The following is a 26,456-nucleotide window of genomic DNA, read 5'->3' on the forward strand; positions in this document are numbered from 1 at the left end:
AAGTTTTCTACCACAGGAAAGTCCTCAGGACAGAGGAGTTCTGCTTTGTGGTTTCTTGGTAACATAAACTGTGTTTTTATCTTATTAACCTCCAAAGTGAGAAAAAAAGACAGGCTGGTGAGGGAACGGGCATTTATAGCTGCTATAACACAAGTGATAACAGGAACTAACTTGGTTCATGGACATTCCACAATGTTAAATTTAACTATAATTAAATAAACTGTATATTCATTATTAAATAAAAAAATATGAATGTTGGCAAATTGATGTGGTATAAGGGGAATAAAACACTTCAGATTATGGTGTTATAATCAACTTTATGGTGCCAACAGAAATGGAAGTGTTTTATTCCTTTACTGAAATCCACAGACAACGTAAAATTCCACCTATATGCCTGGGTCTCAGGGATGAACACTTGTAATGGAAATAAGGTATACAGTAAAAGGGTGTAGTCTTGAGTTTATTGCAGTAATCTATAAACGAATGAAGGCTGTAGTGTGACCCAGGTCAGTGGGGCGATCAGTGAGTGTAATAGAATATAACAGATGCAGTGGGAAGGCTGACCTGTAGCTTCAGTCATAGCTAATCAGATCTTTTCCATTAAGACCTCCATGGCAGCATGAACACAGTCTAATCAGCAGCCCACCTGCCTCTTACGGAATTACCACAGAAGAAGAGGCTTCTCTCAGGCCAAATGACAGCTATTTCTCTACACTGCGCCTGAGAACTGGATTTAATTTTCAGACACAGTGCAGTTTTCCAGCTGGTAGACTGTTGCCCATGTTTGGGTCAGCTCTGGTAGGCAATAATTCTGTGCTATGTGTAAGATTTCTACATTAACACTTAAAGATTTGTTAAATAGGAGCTTTGTGGATTAGTTAAAAATAAGTGTTTTATAAAACCTGTCAAAATAGCTAATGTAGCCATAACCAAATCATTGCTTCAGACAACCAAGGTGCATTTAAATATATTGTTAAGTGAGGAATAACAATACTAGGGGCATAGGAAAATAAATCAATGACCCAATGATCAAGTGTTATATTCCTCCTGTACCACAGCAACGTTGTCTAGTTACGTGGATCACCCGTGAAACAAGTTAGTTAACAGTCATTCCCTCACCAGACTCTTATGAAGTTTGAAGTTAGACAATAAACGTGGCTTGTTACAGAGAAACCATAAGGCGCAATGTCCTCTTACTGTCTGTTACACTTGAAACTCCTTCCATAAATGTTAAACACATGTCTCCTTACATAAAGCATCACCACAGCTATCATTTTATGTTTTCTTTGTTAAATAACAACTCGTTTATTTGTGCTTCGTCTGACACCACTGTCAGAGCTGCCGTTATAGAAAATTATCACCTTCTAAACACTCCGTAACTTTGTTAAATAACTTTGTTAAATAACAACTTATATTTTTGTTCTTCATCTGACACCACTGTCAGAGCTACTATTATAGAAAATTCTAAGAACCTTCTAAGAAGTCAGTTTCAAGAATTCAACATTGCATTGTACAACAAATTCTGAGCTCACGTGATCAAAATGTATATAATGATTGTTCAAAAACTGAAGTGATTGAAGACGATATCCTGTTATAATGTTCAATTTGGATGAAGGATGAAATTTTGAGATTTTTCAGATAACAGTAAGGTAGTGTAATCCATGTTCAAAGTCCACTAGGACCTGCAATTGTTTTAGATTTATTTTATTAAAAGTGGATTCATGTCCAGAAGTCAAATGAAAAAAAACATACAATGGATATATTTTTTTTTTACTCTTTTCATTACGTTGGGTTCTCTGTCTACTAAAGCCCTTGGAAGCATTCCCGCTTCTTTGGAAGGCTATAATTGCACAACTAAATTCACTCAGGAGCAGGAAAGAGAGCAGCCACCAGAGAAAGTGTGGGAGAACGAAAATGTTCACTCACAGCTGTCCAGCACTAATGAGCCTGTCTATCTCAAATCTGTACATTCCCCTGAGGACACAAGGCCTCCAGTCTACAAGCCTGGAAAACCCTGCATTCATCCGCTCACGTCATCCCTGTAGAATATACTAGAGAACAAGTGCTCACCTTTACCTTCACCTTCCCACTCTCTCTCAGCATGTAAATAAAATTCCCTCCAGGGTTAAACAATAAAGAATGAAATATGAAGAAGGTGCTGAACTCATTTTCAACTAAAATGGCAGATATGTAAGGAATAAAACACTTAGAGGCGTGCTGTTATGGGACAATAATGAACAATCAGGGTGCTGTGGTGCGGCCCAGCATGAAGCATAGTTACAGTTCCCACCCGGAAGCTGATTATTTTTCAATAACAGCATGTGTCAGAGTGTTTTATTTGTCTCATACCACAGCAATTTGCCAACATCTTTTCCTCCGCCTCTCTCTTATGAATAAAGAAATCGACAGTATAAGAAAACCATCTGTAAAACTTATGTAGAAAAGAATTAAGGCACATTTTAAATCATGGGCTATAAAGCCAGAAACCAGAACAGAGGTACAGAGATTTTAAATTAAACTGCAATGAAAAAAGCATGAGGTGTCTGAGGCTGCTACTTTCTTGCCCAGTACCTGGTGCTTTTAAAGACTCTACTTTGAACAACTGTACTTCAGTTTCTTTTGAGTGTGTGCAGTTCTCCTTATAGCCACTAGGCGGCAGCATCCTATTGTAAGCCCAGCAACAGTTGCCTTTCACTTGAAGAAATATACTGGAGTGATTACAGTGGACCTCACAGTGAAATCACTGGTGTTTTATGAACAGAGATGGTGTTTTATGTGTTATTTTGTACAAACAGAATGAACACAGTAGGAGTTTGTCCAGTACTGTAGACCCAGTGGTGGCACAGAGACGGACAAAAGCACACCAGTGGGTGGCATCACAAGATTATGTATAAAATAAAGTCACGTTAGCAGAATTTTCTTTGGTCCTCGCTGCAAAATGAATGGCAAGGATGATAATATTACTGAACTGGGTTTGTAGTTGTAGAAGGTGTCAAAACAGTCAGGAACCAATGGGAATATTTTGAGGGAAATAAACAAAAACATGATACAGCTGCTGAGAAAATGTGCAAAGCATAAGAGTGAACATGTAAAGCATATGTTGTAAATAATAAATACAAAATTAAGTATATGTAGTTTTACTCTCAGTGGTTCCTGACTTCTCAGACACCCTGTAGATTTAATTCATAAAGTCTTGTAGTATATAGGATTGTCCAGGACTAATAAACCTGATGGAGATGGAGTGGAATTGGGGTGGCAAGGTATATCTTAAGGGTGGTTTATCCCAAGTGCTGCCCATGTAGCCACGCCCCTGAATTAATGCTAAGACTGTGTAAACACTTTTGGTGTTAATTTGCCATTTGCAGTGAGAGTTGCATGCTTGACTGTGCTCAGCGCACACTTCAAAGGCCACTTGACAGATGCATCTGGTGCTCATTAAAGCTTCGTGGTCTTCCTCACTGAGCGAACACGCACTGCTCGCACCACGACTCCCGCCAATACCCAACAGGCAGAGTTTCCCACCCAGCCACATGCTGTTTTCCAAACATACATCCTTCTTTCTCCTCAGCTACATTTCCTGGTAGGCAGCAACATTTGCTGGATCTGTAGCCTATATGTGAAGACTCTTTCCACAGACAACAAACCCAGGCTTACAGCAGTACACATTATATACAGCCTCAGAGACACAACTCTCTCAGAGACACTTCTCTAAATAACAAAACTGCATTTATGAAATATCTTGCTAATTGTACTTATATTAGCTGGCTAGGTTAATACTAACACTGAAAACTATAAACATTTATGAATATTAACTTTAAAATTCTCTCAGAAATCCTGTCAGCTCAGTGCAGATTAGCCAGCAAACATTAGCAGTGTAGATTGTAACCATTATGAGCCTGATTTAAAAATCCTCTCAGACAACCTGTCAGCTTAGGACCTGTTAGCTATTTTGCTAACAAAAAAAAAAAAAAAACAGGAAAAATTACAATATTTTGAATATATCTGAAAAAGTTTTCCCAGGTTAGGTTAGCTTAGGTTAGGTCAGGTTAGCTTATCTTAGCTAGCTTGTTAGTATTAACAGTGAAGATGATAACATTTATTAGATATGACTTAGAAATCCTCTCAGAAATCCTGTCAGCTCAGTGCCAGGTAGCAATTTTGCTAACGAAAGCTGGAATGATTCTAACACTCATTAATATAATTTAAAAATCCTGTCATGTTAGCTGATCTTAGTTAGCTTAGTTAACATTAGCAGTGAAGAGTATGAATATGATTTAAAAATCCTCTCAGAATATTCTGCTTATCACCTCTAGCACCACTTAGCTACCTGGCTATAGCAGCTTAGCACCACTTAGCTACCTGGCTAACAACAGCAGGAAAGATATTATGAATGTAACTTAAACATTCTCCTTGAAATCCTACCATGTTAGCTAATATTAGATAGCTAGTTAGCATTAACATTGCAGATTATAACATTTATTAAATATGACATATGAATCTTCTCAGAAATCCTGTCAGCTCGGTGCCAGTTAGCTATTTTGCTAACAAAAGCAGGAAAGTAATATTTATGAACTTAAAAATTCTCCATGAAATCCTGTCAGATTTGCTCATTGTAGTTAGCTGGCTGGCTTTAACAGTGAAGATGATAACATTTATTAGATATGACTTAGAAATCCTCTCAGAAATCCTGTCAAGTTAGTTAATCTTAGCTAGCTGGTTAGCATTAACAGTAAAGATGTAAACGTATTAAATACGTCTTAAAAATCCTCTCAGGTTAGTTCATTTTAATTAGCTGGCTAGCGCTAGCAGTAAACATTATATGATTATGCCTTAAAAATCCTTTCATAAATCCTGTCAGGTTAATTTGTGTTATTTAGCTGGCTAACAAAATCTGTATAGCTGTATCTGCATAAATGTATTGCTTTCGGGAATATTTCCATATATATACTCAACAAAACATTGGTCTTGAAGGCACGCAGACTCTCTAATTTCCATATGAAGCCTTAACACATTTCCTTATACAGTAAATATATATTGGTTAGCAGTCTTAGCGGTTTTGTTATGACTTCTGAAAATCTGATAAAAAAAAATCACACTCGCTCATTAAAATCGCTAGCTTTTTTTTTATAGAGTATTATGTTGAACAGGAAATTGGGATCTTTCCCAAACTCCTTCCTACCATCTGCATGGGAAATGTGTTCAGGGCCCAACGCTCGTAATTGGAAGCGTCTTGGCAGGCTGTCAGATTTTTTTTTTTTTTTTGTGGAGTCAAATTAGTCGACTCATGTGAGTTAAGGTCGGCTAGACCAAGTTGGAGTCTTGTCACCGGTAAATTGGCTCACTCCGGAAGTTCCTCACCTCATATATTTCAGAGAGCAATTAAACGCACCCTTTCCTGTGTGGCCGTAGTCCGTTAATTCTCTAAATATAAACACAGTGTTTACCTCCACAGAGAATATTTACTTGTTTACGGCTGTCAGAATGCGGTCAAGTGCCACGATGATGCAGTTAGAGAAATGAGATGGGTGTGGAAACGTTCAATCCAGCCCAGCTTGGTGACTTTTTGCATAATTACGATGACTTTAAGAAAAATGTGTTTAATGAAACTGTCAAAGCAGATGTGTGCTTTTAGAAAAAAAATAATCTAGAACCTGAAATGAAAGCCTTAAAATGTCTATGGGGAACCCTTTTCCATATCAGAGAGAGTTCGGAGTAGAACCGTTTTAGGAAACAAACAACTTTTAACTATTTATAACATATTAGTTTGATATCATTTGTTTTATTTCCAATGTAAAGTCAAAATGTCCCTGTAAGATCTTTATTTGTTCCACAGACTGTCAAACCATTAAACGTGCCTCCAAAAGAATTGTTTCAAAAAGTTCTTGAATCTTCCATGGTTTCTAAAAGAACCCAATGCTTTTAGTGGAGGCTTTATTCCCTTTTAGAGAACCGTGATTTAAGGAGTGGGGTGATACATGGATCTTTGGATGGTTAAGGGATCTTAGCTCCCCAGATGGGTTCTACTTGGAAAGGATTCTAATAAGGAAACAGGGTTATGGTTTTATCTGTTCTTGGGTGCTAAATACAACCTTTATGGTTTCCCCCAGAGCAACAAACTAGAGAAGCTTAAGCATTCTAGTTTCAGGCTCTTTTCTAGGAGTGGGTGTTGAGCACACTGAATCAAATAAATATATAGTAAATAACCCAAATATTTGGAGAACCCACCCGTATGGTTAGTTATAAATTCTCATGTGTCACTGAACATATGGTTCTCTTTTTCAGCTTGAACTCAGTGTGTTTAGTGATGAAGCTCAGGATCAGGTGTGAAAAATCTGGAACCCCTTAAGGTTCTTCTTGTTACGTTAAAGGTTCAGTGTAGGACCCTATACCAGAGTGTTTCTTCAGCAGAAGGAGTTTCAATTAGAAGAAGCCTTGAACCTTTCAAATGCCTTCATTGATCTGTTTGGAGTGAGCACTTTATTCCAGGCAAGGCTGCAGTGGATCCATTTACATTTTTACAGTTTATGGCATTTGGCAGATGCCCTTATTCAGAGCAACTTACATGTATCGCTTTTTTTGTTTGTTTTTTATACAACTGAGCAGTTAAGGGTTAAGGGCCTTGCTGAAGGGTCAGCAGTGGTAGCTTGGCAGTGATGGGACTTGAACTCATGACCTTCTGAACAGTAGGCCAACATCTTAACCACTGAGATACTCCTGCCCTTCTGGAGCTTATCCCAGGAACACTGGACATGAGGACACCCTCGATGGAATGCCATTTCATAACAGGGCACCATGCCCACACACTTTCAGGGGCAATTTAGAGTATCCAGTCCACCTACTAGCATGTTTTTAGTAGGTGGGATGAAACTGGAGAACCCAGAGAACATATATATTAAGAAAAATATGTATATTCCTTGTACTGCTAACAGCTAGTAACAGGAATACATCCTGAATGGGATGCCAGTCCATCGCAGTGCCAAATCTCTTCTGTATTACAAACTAGAAAGCAACAAAGTCAAAAAATCAACATTATTATGCAGCTAATCATTGTACACTAATAAATAATTCATATATTTTTTTCAGATGTAAACATGTCCAATCCATAATCATTGTGGCCACCCCGGTAGTGTGGGCTTGCCCTGCCTTTGCCACCCCATGTCTGAGACCCCTGATATGCCACTGCTTGGGCTGAGACCTACTTACAAAATTATTAATGAAAGTAAATAAACAACTCTTCTAACGATAATTTTTATATCAGAAATCAACATGTGGTGAAATCAGAACTCTTGTGTGGAATAAACTCCTGTTTTGGGTTTGACCGCTGGATGAGTTCCAGCGCCGTGCGACTCATTTGACATTTTTATTGAACGAAAACCTCCATTCACAACTCTGACGTTCCTCAACGAAGCTGTGACGAAATCTTACTCTCATAAAAGCGTGAGTGTAACGCACTGTGCGTGTGAAAAGTGCGGGACTGCTTCGTTACTGAAGGCGGACTCTGCGCTCTCTGCGTCACGGCGCGCACCGCACACTTCATTTATTTCACTTCCCAGTCGGTGCCTGGTGTTTGTCTGGTGCTCCTGCATAAAGGTAAGAGACACTTTCACTCAATTTCAGGACGCAGACACGTTGCCAAAAATATTTTAACCATTTAAACTCCAAAGTAGAGTGGATGATGGAAGATATTCACTTTTATAGAGCAGATAATATAATCTTACGCATTTTGCATGTCGGATAGTAAACCTTACAGGTGTAATGTAAAATGTAAACGAGAATAAAGGATTGAAACAAAAAGCACTTTAGCAAGCTTGAAATCGAATTCAATTAGTTTAATTAACGATGCACCATTGCATTGTGCTGTTCTTAATGTAAAATGTCTAAAATGTTTAAAATGCACAGGAATTAAAAAATAAAGGTGGATTTTTTTGACTCAGCTGCTTTTGGGTTGAAATCCCTTTGCTCAGTTGTGAACTGTTGATCAGCTTGTGTGTTGCTCGTTCCCCTCTCCCCTTTTCTTTCTCTCCTCTCCTGTCTCCTCTTCTCTCGGCGCATCAGGTCTCCTCCATGCCAGTGAGGTGTTCAGAAGCGCAGTGAAGATGGCCATCCATGTGGAAGGGCTGGTGGCGATCGTCATCTTCTACTTACTGATCCTCGGCGTGGGAATATGGGCCGCCTGGAAGAACAAGAACTCCGGCGTGGAGGAGGGAGCGGACCGCAGTGAGACCATCATGGTCGGGGGGAGAGACATCGGACTGTTCGTGGGAGCGTTTACCATGACCGGTACGACTCAGTGTGAACATAAAGCATGTGCTTAATCCCTGTAAGGAAAAGAAGTCTTTATTATTCAGAACTTTTTTTGGTAAATCACAGATATTTAATGACTTTTTCCCTCGCTGTGGAAAACTGTGCGTTTTTGCGCGTCGGTCAAACTGATGAATGGAACAGAGACGAGGTTCTTTTTTAGAGAAAGTGTTAATTAATGTAAAAACAAAAAGAAGATACTTTGGGGATCTTTGGAGATGCAAGTTTAATTTTGCTAAAAAAAAAAATCAAAACATTGTGTTATTAGCTGCTGTTCATTCATGTGGACATACACACTGAGAGTAATAAAGGCAGGCTACTTTCCCTGCTGCAGGGCTGCACCATCAAGGGTACATCTTTTCTACATCTTCTTTATCCCCTTCACATGGGAAGATTCGTGTGGTGTACCTTTACATATTAAAGATTTAAAGCTGGTTCCACGCCAAAGAAAAGTACACTTTAGAGCCTTTATTTCTGAGAGTGTAAGCTATAGATACACTTTCAGTTATTTAACATCTCTGTGTTTCTGCAATTTATCCGTTTAGTTGTAGTGTCAGGTTAAAAAGAAGTGTTTAAACCGTGTGTGTGTGTGTGTGTGTGTGTGTGTGTGTTGAATACTTGCTGTATGATATTTGCAGCTACGTGGGTGGGAGGTGGATACATTAACGGCACGGCTGAATATGTGTATCTGCCTGGTTTCGGCTTGGCCTGGGCGCAGGCTCCCTTTGGATACGCCATGAGTCTCGTACTGGGTAGGATAATTCCTAATAACTTTATTATTATTATTATTATTATTATTATTATTATTTCCATGCGCACTCTCCATGAGTACTCTTCCTGGATCCTCTCATTCATGGCTAATCAGCATCATCATCATCATGGTCTATATTCTGTATTCTCCTGACATTAAGGTGGCCTGTTCTTCGCCAAGCCCATGCGCTCCCGCGGCTACGTCACCATGTTGGACCCTTTCCAGCAGCTGTACGGAAAGCGCATGGGCGGCCTGCTCTTCATCCCCGCGCTCATGGGGGAGATCTTCTGGTCGGCCGCCATCTTATCAGCCCTCGGTAAGGAACACAGGGAGATCAATCAATGCGGGAGCCTGAATTAGAAGAAACCAATATCAGTTGCACAGAGAGGAAAGTTTCAGAGAATCGACTGGTTTGAGCAGTGACACACAGTCAGTTAGGGGTGACGTTTAAAAGATAAACAACAGTTAAACAACATCAGCCTCCTTTTCTTTCTCTTTAATATTATCACTAAAGATGTATTTTAATTCCATTTACTGTATATATTTTCACACCACTTTGGTTGCATTGGCGAAGGAAGAAAGGCAAAGAAGAGTTAATCGATTTTGGAGGAATAACTTTGTGCCTATTTAATTGCATCATAATGCAGGAGTACCCCCTGTCCTGCACATCTTACAGGTACTTTCATCTAAAGCCAAGTGCAGTTGAGAAAGGACATAAAGGCTTGCTCAAAGACCCAACAGTCACAGTTTGGCGGTGCTGGGATTTGACCTCACAACCTACTAGCAGCCCAAATAATAGCCCAAAAATCTTAACCACTCAGAGACCACTTCACCATATTTTAATGATTTTCCTGTGCTAACATACCTGATGCAATTAACCAGCTAATTACCAACCCTTCCTAAGTTGAATCAGGTCTTTTAGTGCAGGAAAACCCTAAAATGTACAGGACAGGGTGAACTCCAGGCTCCAGGAACCTGTATACCAGGGTACCACTATGGGTCTTCCATCATTCCTCTTAGATTTTACTTTTTTAATTTAAGCATGTGTACCATATTTAATACCTGTAATTAAGCCTTTTGTTGTTTTCTTTTAAAACTACTTACGCTTCAAAAATATTCTTTTCTTACTTATAGACAAAATTGTACAATTTGACCTGTATAAATTGAGAGTGTTTCAGGTTCATATCTCTCTGTTGTCAGGGGTACAGGTGGGTGAGGATGATTAAAGGACCCTGAGTAAACAGGGGGCCCAAGAGGACCTTAGAATATAGACAATGTCCAGAACAATGAAATTCGTCCAGAGTTGAGGACAGTTACTCCTCAATTACAGTTACTCCTATAATTTAGCCTACATAATTTTGCCCTTAGGATTTTAGCCTGATTTTTTTGTCTCCAAAATACTAGTTAGAAGGAAATAAATGGTGCATAGTCAATAAGAGTGAACTGTAAACTGGAATAAATGAAATAAAGGTTCATGAAACCAAAAGAGACAGGAACAGTCCTAGAACATTTATGGAAAAGCCAGGCCTGGCACATTTCACTAAAATTATTACTAAGGTGTCAACATTGAAGAGCCTGTCTACTTCTTAATCACACACCATTATTTTTTTCCAACAGGAGCAACACTGAGTGTCATTGTGGACATTGATATTAACATGTCAGTCATCATTTCTGCCTTCATCGCCATTTTCTACACACTGGTTGGTGGTGTTTACTCAGTGGCCTACACAGACGTGGTTCAGCTCTTCTGCATCTTTGCGGGACTGGTACACTCATGTTATTTAATCATATGCACTGTGCAGTTGTGGAAATTGGCAGGACTTGCCTGTTTTGCTGATCTACAAAGACTACAAAGTTGAAATGAAAATAAATTAGGCTATGATTTGGAAATCTGGTCCACATGCAGTCTACATAAAGTCAGCTCTGGATGTTTTAAACAATTTAATCAGAGCCATTACCTGATTTATGCAGGTTTCTCTTTTGGCTCATTTTATTTGTATATTCACTAATCTTCTCCATGTTGATGAATGACTGAGAATTTGGCCTCTGTGTCACATCATATTCATACCCCACTGAAATAGGAAATCATGAGTTCCTAAACACTCAGGTGAACCTAAAAAAAAAAGTGTATATATATATACACACAAGGGTTTTTTATTTTCTTATGCCCCTGACACTAGGTCTATCTGTCTGTGCATCCATCTGAGATTCTTGTTAATGCAATATCTGAATGTCTGTAGGATTTATATGGAATTATCTTCGTAACCAGCAGAGGAACTGATTAGATTTTGTAATTGATCCAACCCAAGGCAAGGTCACAGCAAGGTCAAATGTCTGAAATATTTCTTTCCAGTAGCTTGTTTCCTGATTGAAGTACATTTTAAGGATATTGGAGGCATACAAATTAGCAACAAGAAGGACAAGACTCTGGCATCGAGTTCTACTTGCCTTAGAGTAAATTTACTTCAGTTAAAGGTTTGAGTTCTCTTATAGTTTCAGTTCAAGATTAAGCTAATTAACCACTGACCTTTTTTTATAAGCTTTATTAATTCATCATCAAGGATGCCAGTATTTGTGGAGCTGACTGTAATATACATACAGATCTTTTTACAATATTCTACATTGTCCAAATGTAAAAAATGTGAAGAAATACATACATGTTTTTTAAGTCATTGGTGAAACTAAACTGAAAATGTGTACAAAGTAAATGAAAGTGTTTTTGTTCTCTCTGCAGTGGATCAGTGTCCCGTTTGCGCTCTCAAACCCTGCTGTGTCTGACATCGGCCTGACTGCAGTAAAGGAGCTCTACCAAGATCCCTGGCTGGGGTCGATCGAAAGCACAGATAAATGGATGTGGGCAGACAACTTCTGCCTTCTGGTGAGTGTAGTTCACTTGGAAACTAGTCATTATTGTACCATAGAGACAATTCCTAATACAAAGAAACGACAGAAAAAGGATGTCACTGTGGCTGGATTCTGAATGAGATATATATATATATACATATATATATATGTGTGTGTGTGTATAATATATATATGTAATATATATCTAATAAATATATTTCACCAAAACAACATGGAAATGTTTCTATTTAATTTCTAACCTTGCCTAGGCTTCCTCCTGCAAACATCATGTTGTGTAACAAGACAAGTTTAACAAACACAGTGCTGAAACCAGTCACTCTTTCTACAGATGTTTGAAACTAGCTAAGCTTTCTACCTAAGTGTGATTTCCTTTACCACGTTTTGATCATGTTGCATGATATCTACATGCTGTAGCAAAACAGACATGCCTAATCAATATAAATTGTAATCAGATACCAGCTGTCGAAATGTCCAGTCGGAATGAAATCTTTAAATGCATTTTTCACCCATTTCACCTTTTTTGAGAATAAACAGATTTTAAAATATTAGAACTTTACTTGTGATCAAGATATTTGCAAAAGAGAAACATTTTAGGTTAGGAAACTAATTTTCAGACCTACTATATATAGTACAAAATATCAGAATTTCACCATGCGAAGAGATTTCTCATGCTGCCACACATAAACAAAATTATTGAATAGTATTAAATGCTAGAATGTAATTGAACTCCGTGACCTATTCCAAATGAAAGGTGCAAAAAGGAAACAATATGTATTTCTAAATGTCAAGGGCTTGTAATGAAATTGTAAAGCAAGTAATTCTGTCATCTCTGTTCTGCAAGCAATGGCCAGCCAACCTCAACTATGTATGAAGGGTCACTCATGATCATCAAACTATGGCTGAAAGCAAAAATAATATTTTTATTGTGAAAGCTGTGACTTGACTCACTGTAGCATGTGATCTTTTGTGTCAACCTGCGTCTAAAAGATCAGATTTATTTTTATGTTGCTATAAAGTCTGTTAACTGTTATTATTTGTCTTATGTCTTGCTGTTTGGTTTCTGCATTTACTTGTCGTTCTTGTTCCTAGATGTTGGGGGGAATTCCCTGGCAAGTCTATTTCCAACGGGTTCTTTCTGCCTCTTCAGCTACCTATGCCCAAGTCCTTTCCTTCCTGGCTGCCTTCGGCTGCATCATTATGGCCATACCCTCCATCCTGATCGGAGCTATTGGAGCCTCCACAGGTCAGCTGAAGCATTAAGGCCTGCAAAAATATTTTAACTATGGTAAAAAGGCTAGATGCATGTGTTTATAGCAATTAAAGTAGTACGGCCAAAGAGGAAGAGAGACTCTGAGGAAAGGTCATGCACACTTTACCCTATTTTTGGAGCACTGCAATATGGTTAATGTTGCTAATCTAATACAAACAATCCAGCTTCTGTGAATTAGGACCAAGTGTGTTAAATAACCATTTTGGTGCATGCTGTTATTGGAAAATAATCAACAATGCACCCTGATACAAAGCACTATTACTGTTACCAAAAATGCCAAACAAAGGTCTCCTCATGGAAAACTTCGTTCATGGTGAAAATCCAACATACAAGTCCCTCTGTAACTGCCACTCTTGGAACAACAACACGGGGCAGCTAACAAGCTAGCTACAGACATTGTCAGTAATCAAACTAGCAATCTCTCAACAACATCGAGAGTGATCTAAAACCTCTAGACCTCATACCATTCAGGATCCCCCCTTAATGTGAAAATTTTCTTTATTAATTGTCTCTTTTTGCTCTGGTAGACACAACTGACCTAATATGTTATGGGATAACGGAGCTAGGTTTTGCTAGTTTCTGCTTTTCCATGTGTAGTAACTAGCAACAATTTAGCCAGGCTAGCCCACATAGATAATACATTATTGTGTGTCTCATACTAGATGCTGTGTTGAGTTGGAAATGATCAAATCCAATGAGAATGCTGTTTGATGACTCTCCAAATGCTAGCTCTCTAAGCGTGGAAATCAGGCAGCCATCTTTGACAGCCCAGTTTTCGATTGCACAGTAGTTTAGGACAGGGAGCTCTCAAGGGAAACTGAAAAACACTCTTCAAACAACCAGCCCCTTTAATAAATGTTCCAGTGCTCTCATTTATATTATGATGCCATTGTATTATCCAGGCTTGCAATCTCCCTTGCCTCACAAATCAGTCATACAGGTGAAAGCAATATTTCTAGCATAAGACCTCTTTAGTACATAAATTCTCATTCCTGCTTAATATCTGAAACAGCACTGGAGCATGAATGTACTGATGATTATGTGCCAGCTGCTGAACCTCACATGGGAAAATGTCTGATTGCTACAGTCTATTTTTTTCTGAAATGAACTCTCACAACAGGGAGGTCTTTCCCCTGCCTGTACTAACCCAGGGTGGTGGCCATGTTCCCATCAGATCTCTAAAGAAACGTGTAAATAACAACAGCTGGTCTCCTTCATCTATTATTGAGGGCTTATCCGTTTAACGATGTGAACTCTGTAAATATTACATCTGAGGCACGCCTGACGAATCAGATTTATTCTAGTGATTTTCACCATCAAAGACCCAATGTGGAACTGAAGCTTTGGCTTTTAGGAAATATTGCTACAGTATGACAGTACAAATGTAGGATACTGTTGAATATGTATTGTAATTGGTATATACATTAGTCTTGAAATGTTACATTTGAAAAATAATTAGACAGAAATGTACCAAAAAAAAAACCTCCAGCAAAAACCCGAAGAAAATCCAAAATAGCTGAATTTAATTATGACATAAATGATACTGAAGTCAGTTAAACAATGGCCAGACCACCATCAGTCTAACTGAAAAACAATTGTGTTTTTGTATTTTGCTGGAGTTTTTGATATTACTTTAGACTGTACCCAGTTGCTGAAGTTCAACAAGGCGTTGCCTTTTTTGCTTGTCAAGTCTGCCAAATCAAGTTTTTCCATTAAGCATCCTAATGTCTCTGGGAGAACCCTATAACAGAAATGGATTCATGCAGAACCTATTCAGGAACTGAGAATCCTTAACACTCGAGGACCCTCGAGGAAACATTTGCTCTAAAAGTGTACATTAATATCCAGCAGGCACATTGGTGTTTCTACCTAAATACAGTACATAGTGTAAGCAATCATATTGTGGGGTTTAAGGGCTGAATGTATCATCATGGTAACCATCTCTGTACTTTTGATTGTAGATTGGAATCAGACGACCTATGGGCCAAACCCTCCTATGAAGAACGACGAGTCAGAAATGATTCTTCCAATCGTGTTGCAGTACCTGTGCCCTCCCTATGTCTCCTTCTTTGGGCTGGGGGCAGTGTCTGCTGCGGTGATGTCATCGGCTGACTCATCCATCCTTTCAGCCAGTTCCATGTTCGCCAGGAACATCTACCAACTGGCTTTCCGCCAGTCGGTGAGCACCCATTACATTAGTGTTGTAGAACACAATGTTAATTCTAACACAATGATAATTCAATGTTAATTCAACAGTCTGAGCTCTAATAATGTCACCTTTTGCATTAAACCTGACCTACACCAATCTCACACCAACTAAAACAATAAAACAATCTAGCCACACAGTAAAATGTGATTATTTTTTCTTCAGCCACCATTTCTGATCTTTTTGCTCTAGGCATCAGACAGTGAGATAGTCTGGGTCATGCGGATCACCATCTTTGTTTTTGGTGCTCTGGCAACGGCCATGGCTCTCCTGACAGGTACAGTGTATGGGCTCTGGTACCTAAGCTCAGACCTGGTCTACGTGATCATCTTCCCACAGCTCCTCAGCGTCCTGTTTGTGCGAGGCACCAACACCTATGGTTCAGTGGCAGGCTACGTCTTCGGCCTGATCTTGCGCGTCGGCGGCGGTGAGCCTTACCTCAAACTGCCCCCATTTATCTACTACCCGGGCTGGTACGTCATGGAAAAGGTGCACCACAAAACGGGGGAAGTGGAACATCTGATAATGCAGAGGTTTCCTTTCAAGACGGTCTCCATGCTGGCCTCCTTCCTGGGCAACGTAGCCTTCTCCTACCTTTTCAAGTACTTGTTTGAGAGTGGCACACTGTCAGCCAAGTATGACTTCCTGGATGCGGTAGTGGCCAAGCACAGTGCTGAGATCATGGACAGGACCACGCTGGTGAACAGGAATGTTATCGGGCTGAATGAGATGGCACCAGTGCGGCCACGTCTCAGCGTCACTTTGGCCAGCACCTTCAGCAGGAAAGAAACCCTCACTGAAGAGGAGGAGGAGGACTCCAGCCCAGAGTCTCCTATTCATGAAAATGAGTAAAGACCACTACATTTTCAATTAGGACCATGGCCATGATGGGAAGGACAGTGCCTCGTGAGATGTACATCCTTGACAACGGATGAAAATGGACAGTTAACCATATGTATTGGATTTTCCATTGCTGCAGCAGGATAAGCCAAAATGGCAAAACAGGAGCAAATGTGGAAGAAACGTGACAAATTGCATCATATATTACATCATTCCAGTGGAAAGCAGGTTTGCTTCAGTATGGTATGTATAAACCCTGAACTCAATTTGCTCCTCTGCTCTGAGGGAGAACCCTAGATACTGTGACTATACCATTACCATTGAGGCAATATTTATTTCTCTGAACCTTATCCTAGGTCAGGACTCATTTACAAAACCTAAATAAAATACACTGTGCATTAGCTTACAGGTTTAATGACTATGTACCCAAAATCAGAGCCCCATGTTATACAGTATAGCATAGTTCATCTTATCATCTTGTACTTAAAATGTATAAAAAATAGTTACTAGCTGTTCCATTAATCTAGCAAATTGTTTCAATCCCATTGATGATATACAGTATATGGCATAACTATGAGATAATTACACGTCCAGTATATTCATATTTTTGTGTAAATTTGAGAACAGGATGGGGAAATTGATGTTACAATCGCCTTAACTAGCTGCGCTGTTCAAATAGAAATTCAAATGGTTCCCTGCTCTCTATGTAGTGCACTATATATCAGTGCAGGTGCCATTTCAAATTAGCTTGATATTATGCAAACGGTTCAGCAGCCACTTTCTTAGAAAAGGAAGTTGCTGCTACAAAAGACTAAAGGATATGTGCTGTTATATTTTATCTGCAAACTCATAACTGCGGTGTCTAGTCTGAGGCTGAGTCAGTGTTCATTTGTTGTCTTTTCTTGTCTGATGTGTACATATATACTGTATATATTAATATATTTTAAAGATGTACAAAGTCATAATTTTATTTTACTGTGTTGGTAGAGTTACTCAGTTTGGTGAGAAAAAGGTTTTAGGCCAATAAATCTATATTTATTTATTTATTCTGGCCTTAAAAAGATTCTAAATGTAGAAGAAATCATAAATAAATTCTGTTATTACAAAGTTTAATGATTGTGTCTTGTTGCTACGTGTAAGTTCCAGACATGAAGCTCCGAAGAAATGACATTGTCCGAAAAAAATGTGACATTAACTCAAAGTCAAATAAAGGGATCTAAAAATAGCTCCTACGTTACTTACATTCCGCTAAGTGCTCTGGTTATATTGGCAGAGGCGGAGTGCAGGAAGGAGTGGGTGGAGGAGAAGAAAGGGGGTTTGATTGGGAGAGGCTTTTTTTCCCTCCACTGCGACAGTTTCTTGAGAGTGGTGAAGGTTGGGGTTGGGGATGATGATGATGATGATGATGATGATAATGACGATGGTGACGTGGATGACGCCACTCCACCCTCTTGCGTCCCTTGTTCGGCCTCCGTCATGTCCTTGGTCCAAAAGTTTAATCCAATTAAGTTGCCGTAGCTGCCAGAGATTCCATTCACTAACAACAGCAAAGTGCACTTGGCTTGATTAATATCCAGAGAATGAAAATAAATAAATAAGATTGATTCTCCAGTCTAAGGGGGCTATTCGTGACCATCCGAAATAGCATTTGGAAATGGATCAGTTATCATGCATGCACAGAATTGAATGGGGTTTCAGTCTCTAAACAAATCAACCAGATGTGTAAATAGTCTTCAGACTTTAAAGTGAGACCGTTTTAGTTGCTTGTATATTGTACCATACATGTATCAGCTAGTTGATTTACATTTGGTGTCACGTCTCTTACGAACGACTATTAATGGTATGCTCTGAAATATGGGGACTTCTGATTCAATCAGCTTGGAGATGGAGAGAGGACATGTGTCCTGTTTTATAGTCTAATCAATCACCTCTTCTACAACAATGGGGTTAACGAGCTCAGAGTCTCTGAATGCGAAAGCGACTGGCTCCGGCTTCTGTCCTCTTACTGATTCTGAATAGATCCTGTATATTAAAACCTGTATATAGAACCTTCACTTACATGTTCAAAGCATAACGAATAGATACAGCAAAGTTTTACACAGCCTTTTATTCACTTGTTATAAAACTGAGCTGCTACTTACATTAAAAATTCTCTTTTAAAAAAACTACATATATGTGCAACTAATTTATACCACAACGCTGTTAAATTCTTGATTTTGATTGGCCACAATATCTAAAAGTATTCCTGTCTGTAATTCAAATCACAGGTTTATATTAAGCGCTCATTCTAATACATTAATCTTTCTATACAAACAACTGAGGCGGATCCTTTACAATGAACTTTTTTTCTTTTTAAATATGCATCATTATTAATATGGTTTTCAATAAGGAGATATTCATTTCACATTTTTCACAGTCAGATGTAAAACTTTAAGTTTTCCAACATGGAAAGTCTTAAGGACTGAGCTCTGCTTTTTTTTGCTATTTCTTAGTAACATGCATTTTTTTCTTATTAACATCAAGACACTGGTGAGGGAATGACTGTTTATAGATGCTGTAATGTAAGTGATAACAGGAACTTACTGTTTTGTGGATGTCTACACAATTAAATATAACTATAAAAGGATAAAAAGTACAACCTTTCACTCTTTAATAAATAAAAAAAGAATCATTGTTTGCAAATTGCTGTGGTATAAGAGGAATAAAACACTTCAGCACATCTTGTTATTGGAAATAATTAACTTCGGCATGGTAACAGTAACTCCATTTCTTCATTATTTTTCTATAACAGCATGCCTGATTGTGTTTTATTCTTACGTCTCCCACCTTTTTATTCAGTTATTCTCTATTAAAGCATCAACGTTTAGTAACGTCAGTAAGACGAGTGTAAGAGTGAGGAATGCTTTAGTTGATCCTGGAATTTTACAGGGTTAACGTTCTCTGAAGAAAATTACACACTTGTGAGTTGCCAGTTTATTAGATATGCCCATCAAGTGCCTAATAATCTGGTAACTCTGTGTTCTGTGCCATTTTTGTCAACCTGGAAAACTGATGAAAGCAAATGTAACAGTCTTTGCCCTAGGCACATTCCTTTCAAAGTGGTCCCATAAAGCAAATCACATTTTATTAATATTGTTCACTTTAACTGTAGGATTGTGTGCTCCCCTGTGTGCTGTTAGAGAGCAGCAGCCCCGTCAGAAGGCCATCTGTGGCACCAGCTCCTTTCACTGTCTCAGCATTTGTAAAGGAGTCATCAGTCTTATCAGAGGAGGCCGTATAATCAGATTGGCCCTCATTAAACCTAGCTGGCTAATTGAGTATGATGGGAAGCGTAGTCCTACCAGAAGACGTGAGGTTTAATGTAATCAAAGCGATAAGGAAAGTCATATATGAGAGTATATGTAGCTGTGGATAAGCTTCTTTTAGTCCACAAACCAAAACATTTGCTGAAGCTTCCCTTAATCATAGCTAGCTAGCCAGTCTGATGCTATAATAGCTAGAGATGGTACGATACCACTGTTTCTTTTCCGATACCAATATGGAAACATTGAGTATCAGCTGATATTGATACCTATCTTATATTTAACATTTTAAAATAATTTTTTTTTAAACTGAAGGACTTAAAAAATACAGGAAACAATACATCACTCTCAAGTCTGTTTATATGTAAACATTTACAGTTAAAAAAAAAAAAATCCAGTTCCAATCTTTTCCATTTGTTGAACTCCAAGATCAGATCAAATTCATTCTTATTTTTTTCCTCCAACATCCTTTCCAGCTTTTTTTTTCCGAACCAGCCCAACACCAATCATGGCTATCGGATCAGCTCTGTCTCTGGTAATAGCAGGACAGGACAGTCCTGAAGAGATTGATTCTTTCCCGAGGTTATCAGTAACTAACTAACAGGTTTTCTGTGAGCCCTGAGAAAATCCTGTATTGTTATAAACTAGTTTTAGAGTCTTGGAAAACAATCCTGAAAATGATCAAATAGATTAAAAATCCCTGAAATATATTAGCATAAAGCATAAAATTATTAGCAGCCAAGTATTTAAATAATGAAAAGAGTGTGAAGAGTGATAGATCGATAGATGGATCTCATACAGTCGGGCTATGGTTCACAAACGGGGGTCTGTGACGTATATCCAAGCACTCCCTGAGTGTATTGCTTTTCTAAATTACATGGTAGTGCTATGGATGACTATCAACTAGCATCAATGTTTTTAAGGTTATTTTTGAAAGTCTAATTGACTGGTCTTTTGAAATGAAAGGGATTAATTTAAAATTCACCCAAAACCACAAGTATAAATAAAATTACAAATTTACGGCAATTTTAAATCCAGGAAGTGAAGTTAATGTGATGCACAGTGTTTCAAATCTACATCTGGATGAGGAAAATTAAAGCTCTAATTGCTCGAATAAATGAACATGATGGTACGTATTTGCTCTTTTGTTCTTCAAATGAAATCTGTGCTGTGATTAGAAGGGGGTGCTTGGAAATTGATTTACTCCTGAATGCAAATGGTGATATCATGTAAAGAAATGAATCCGTGCTTTTCTGTGATTAAAAAAAAGATGGATTTATACAAGGTTATTGTCATTTGTTTACCCATGTGTACTGCAGCCGATTACACCAACCTCATACTGAGCCCCCAATATAAATGTTTCGGTTATAACCGAAACCGATGTCAGTGGTCTCTTTTACACTAAATGACAGTTATAAAATAAACATCTCTGACCCAGTGCTTTATCATCATCATACTGGAAAGGTCAGATTTAAACATACTGTATATAATCTGTGTACCTTACAGTTTTTCAGTTTTATCAAATATGAAATGAAATGGATATTACAGATGTCATTTTTAAGTTAATACATGTTAAAGCAATATATTCTCCACATTCTTAAGTACAGGTAACATTAGCACTTTAGCACATGTATAAATTATTAAAAAAAAAATTCATCCTGATTTTTTAAATTCATTTTTATTACTCAGTAATGCACTCAAAATCATATGACTTTTCCTAAATGTCATTTATATTAGAGGTCTGCATTTGTAGACAGCATGCATCAAAGACATTAAAGAAATAAAATGATTTACAAAAACATTTCACTCATATTTCATTCATTAACCTTTATCTCTAAAGTATTGCAATAATGATAAGCCTAAATTAACATGACATTTGATTCAGATTAATTTTCTTTCATTAGACAATATTATTATTTATTTATTTTATTCTTTTCATACTTTTCTGTTACTGCTTTTTGTTTCATTTTTAATTACTCACCTATTGTGCTATTTTACTTTTGACTCCCCTTTGTTTCATTCTTGCTTTTTTCTGTTTTTTATATCACACTGTAAAATGTACTACTGAGTAGTAGTAGTAGTAGTAGTAGTAGAGTAGTAGCGACTAAAGACGACAACATCAAAGCTGTGGCAGTGTGAGAAATTCTTGATTAAAATGTGTGTGTGAATGCTGCTACGATTCTTGTCTAAATTCCACCAATAAGAAGACAGCGTAGGACGAAGCCAGACTCACAGGACCGCTGCAGAAATGGCGAAACGTAAATGGAGAGAAAAAAACTACTGAACTACTGATTTTTTTTGCCTCAAGCTCACTTTGAAGAATGTTTCTGTTTACGTGACCCTGTTTTCTGCCTGGATCATGGTGATTAATGATGTAAGCAGAATGCAGTAATTTTCTTTAATCGCAGATCTATCTTTCGAGGATTTTAATATAATCATATAATGTGACACGTTATCACACAGACTAGAATAGAATTTAACTCATACAGCATGACAAATAATAATCTTAAAAGCCTACTGGGAATCGCACAGTTGACAACCAGTTTTAAGTTTCAACTACATTCTCCAGAAGCATGTGTACAGTAATATATACTTCTCTTTGGGGTCCAAGCTTCTTCATCTTCATCATCACATCAACCTTTCTGCCCTTTTAGCATCTTAAGACTCTGTCTACCCACACTTCCTTCTCTCCCTCTCTATTTTTCTTTTTCTCACCTGACAGCATAGTCATGTCACTGCTGCCATTATAGGACCCAGAGACGTTTTTTTCTTCTTTGTTTGTTTGTTTTTTTTCTGACTTTGGGCAACAGGAGGGTTTCACCCAGAGATCACATCAAAATCAAACCGGAGCTGTCATGCCAGGGTTCTGACCAATGACAGCTAAATCAAAAGAGCAGTCAGTCAGGTACAGGGGCCGTTTTTGCCTGGCTGGTCACAATACAGGTGCAGATTGGCACATGAATGCACCATTGTCTCCACCTTTTCAGCATATATCAGTGCCACTGGATGTTAAAATTCAAAAATAGTGGATTCCTCATTTTGGTTTCAACCCCATTCCTAAAAGCAGAATTCTGACTCTGTGGTTATGCTAAGTCTCATCGATTTTATCTTCTAGGCCAGTGTCTAGTAATAATTTAAAGCACTCTTTATGAGAATTGAACGACTGAGGTTTTTGTCCTGAGCTGTTTAAGTGATCGATATCGCTGGGCGTGACTGGGAGTCCATGGCACTCTGGGGATGAAGAGAAACATTCAACTCCATTTGCCTCTGGGGACTTTTCAGTAAACCATCTATCTGTGTCTCAATTACTCTCTAACTGTCTTACAGCAAATGTCGCTGTTGCATGTCTTATAAACCAGTTACCATAGAAATAAAGCAAGCTGATGATAAAACAGTGTCTCGTTCTTGTCTCCCCTCATCTTTGACTGGAGCAGCATGTGAGACCCCCAAGGGATGAGCCTCAGCTTTAGTTATGTAACAAAAGCGGTGATATAGAAGAGGTCTGAGCTTTCACAAAGCCCACACAAGCCTGCATACACTCAAATTCACAGGAGACAAAACACACACACACACACACACACACACACGAACACGCACAGGGCTCTATCTGAAGAGCAATGTAAAGAAGATGCCTTCCCCTTAGGTCTGACAATTCTGGCTGTGGATCAATGCGCTTGTTATAATACGTTATTATTTAGTAACCACTTATTCACAGTGAGTTATGTGGCAGACTCTCCACATAAATGGACTGAAAGAACAGGTGTAATTTTTTAATATGTTGAAGTTTTCAGTAAAGAGATATTTATTTAACATTGATGTAAGGAGTCTCCAGTGTCAGTGTAACTTTAAGTTTTCCACCATGGAATGTCTTCCGGATGGAGGTCGTTGAAGTTTCTCACTGTGTTTTGTTTTGTTTTTGTCTCCACGTCATTAAATGTAACTATAAATGGATAAATGTACGTCACACTTTAACGAATGAAACAATGAATATGTTGACAAAATGTTATGGTATAAGAGGATCACTTCCAACCATACACCGTAGAAAATAAAATGTTCTACAAGAGTTCTTTGCTTTCTGAAGGGGTTCTTCTTGGAACCCTTAATGATAGAGAAATGATAAAGAAGCTTTATGGCACGATGCAAAGAATCTTCAAGGATTTTAGATTTCATCTTTTTAGTGTAGTGCTGTATAGACAGTATAAATGCACAATGTAGCAAAAAGACCAAACAGAAACTACAGGCTTGTGTATGATTTTCTGTCTCCTTCTCTCATGTAAACCCGCATTACCTCACCACCCTGCTTTCTGCCTACCTCCATCTCTCCCTCTCCCTCTCTGTCGCTGTATCTCTCATTTTTAGTCAACTGGGCAGCTCTGTACTATTTCTGTGTTCCTTAAGTGATGTCCCCTATAATGTAATTGCAAGACGTCTAATTGAAAAATGGACAGAGAAGGGGGGGGGGGGGGGGGGTATAAAGAGTGATGTGTGCACAGCAAAAATCTCTCTCTCTCTCACCCCCCCCCCCCACCAAACACACACACACACACACACACACACACACACACACACACACACATAGACATTTGTGCTCTCCTCTACCCATTTATCTCAATAAAGCGTTGTGTTGGTTCCAGATGAGAGGAACGAGCCTTTATCTGATCCCCTTAAGCAAAAGTGCAGTGTGCTGGACATGTAACAGAGCATCTCAACAGCACCGTGCAGGAATGAAACACACTGAAGTTTACGAATTGTACTGTGAAATTTATATGAACAGGCATTATTAATAAAAGAAATTTAACACATAGACTGCAGTAGTGGCCACTCTGGCTTCAACTGGTATCTAGTTGGCCCTTACACAGGCAATGTGTACCCCAAGATACACGTTCTTCATTTGACTGCCTGAATGGGGCACGAGTAAAAACTTCACCTCATCAGTTTGGGCTCTGTTGAGAATGTGTGTCACATGACTTGCTTCTAGTTATCTGTGATTACTGTTAAAAATCAAGATGGCTGCTTTTTATTGTAATAATCACTGTCTGATGACATGTTAGATAGATGTGTTATAAAGTAGATATTTTACATAGTATAATACAGTATATTTTAATGTTATCCAACAGACTATAATTCAACACATTGCCATATTAAATATTAAGGTTAATTTTACAATACTGAAATTATATCTAGATTTTTTAGCATTACCATGTCTACCCTTTTTAAATAGCATTTATATTTTACTCTAAGAGAAAAAGACTGAAGTTCACAAACCACTGTTATAAATGGTTTAAAATTTTAAAAAAGCTTTAAAAATTAGATCATTTTGGGGAATCCAAAATAAGCACAATGTGTGATTTTTCTTGTTTGGATGTCTGTTTCTTGATTCTAAATAAACTATTATTATTACAATTATTAGCGCTTTTTTTATCTTACACTTATGCATTGCATTATTTTTGGCTCTTGTGCTTTGACATAGTGTGCTTTCTCTCACGTCTTAATGAATGGACATAAATCTGAGATGTTTATTATCAAACAAAAGGTTTCTACAACCACTATCTTACTCTTTCCATTCTCTCTCACCATTTCACTCCCTCAGTTACTCTTCCTTTTATACACACACACACACACACACACACACACACACACACCACTCTAGCACTCCATTCCTGCTCCCCCATGTATTAAGAGCACAAAACGCTGCAGGGGGAAAAATCACTGTCCACTTATTCACCGCTGGATGCCAATCAAAGACGTAAGAGTACTGCAGTGGCATGATCAGCACTCAAGCAAAATATAACTGACGTCTTGTGTTCAAACCGTGTATCATGTGACCTCTAACCTTGGTGCAAAGAAGTAACATTTCAGTAAATAAATGACACAAATAGACATCAGATGGAATTGTGTTTATATGACATTTTACTCTTGGGATTTACTTGAACTTTATACCATTCTCGACTCAATCATCATTGCTTAGAATACTATAGCTCAGGAAACAAAGCCTAGTTAGATAGCCCAATTATTAAATTGCTCTGGAAATGCTTATTTCACAAAGAGAAAGCAGAAATGAATGTTACTGTGCCAGACGTCCCTGAAACCCCCTCATTAAATATTTAACACACTATAATGTACAATTTTCCTAACTCTTCTTCTTTTTAAATGTTCTATGCCTATTTCCATTGGGTGTACAGTGTTGCCATTGGCAATGACTTGTTTTTAAAAAGTGATACTATGCAACATAACATTCCCTTTTACATTTCTTCTGATTTTTGTCACATTTATGAATAGCTTTAAATAGCTTAAATCTCACTTTAAAATGAACCATGTTCATTACACCAAAGCAATTGTACAAAATGTACAGGTTTTATCAGTAACAGAAGCACATCAGGCTTTTTGAGGGTCACATCTATATTGGGTGGAGTCGCTTTGTGTGTGTGTGTTGCTGCTTTTTACCGAGTTGAGTCACAGCCAACAGATCCATTAGAGCTGATTAAAAAGTGGAGGTGCAGCCATAACCCTTAGAGAAGGTGAGCAGAGCCACCAATCATGTCGCCCAAGAAGGTGGAGAGGAGGGTCATGCGGCGGGGAAGTACGGGATGACGCCTCAAACAGATCAAAGGTCATTTCTGTCGTCAATGAAAAGTTAAATGAGCGTGGTCCTACTGTATTGATCTTGACATATTTATGACAATATGTATATGAGAGTAACCTGCAGATGAAGACAAAACACATACACAGGGAATCCGTAACTATGACCTAGAGTATGAATAATGGATTGTAATTGAAGGATACAAGTGTACAAGATCTATGAATTATGCATCTATAACCACGTCTGATAATATAAGGCAAATATACCTAGCACAGAGAAAGTTATACCAAGCAACACCAAATTATTTTACTTTTTTTTTACGTTCCTTTTTATTTTTCCTT

General features: G+C 38.2%; 1 protein-coding gene across 1 annotated transcript; it reads left to right on the plus strand.

Moving 5' to 3' along the window:
- Nucleotides 1-7,442: 7,442 nt before the first annotated feature.
- Nucleotides 7,443-18,716, plus strand: slc5a7a (solute carrier family 5 member 7a). Its single transcript, XM_026931701.3, has 9 exons — nucleotides 7,443-7,590; nucleotides 8,056-8,280; nucleotides 8,940-9,053; nucleotides 9,213-9,368; nucleotides 10,670-10,818; nucleotides 11,787-11,930; nucleotides 13,007-13,160; nucleotides 15,149-15,366; nucleotides 15,586-18,716. The coding sequence occupies exons 2-9, from the start codon at nucleotides 8,097-8,099 to the stop codon at nucleotides 16,243-16,245; spliced, it is 1,779 nt and encodes a 592-aa protein (XP_026787502.1). The 5' UTR covers nucleotides 7,443-7,590; nucleotides 8,056-8,096; the 3' UTR covers nucleotides 16,246-18,716.
- Nucleotides 18,717-26,456: the final 7,740 nt, after the last annotated feature.

This window comes from Pangasianodon hypophthalmus, chromosome 26 (genome assembly GCF_027358585.1).
Source record: "Pangasianodon hypophthalmus isolate fPanHyp1 chromosome 26, fPanHyp1.pri, whole genome shotgun sequence".
Classification (NCBI taxonomy): domain Eukaryota; kingdom Metazoa; phylum Chordata; class Actinopteri; order Siluriformes; family Pangasiidae; genus Pangasianodon; species Pangasianodon hypophthalmus.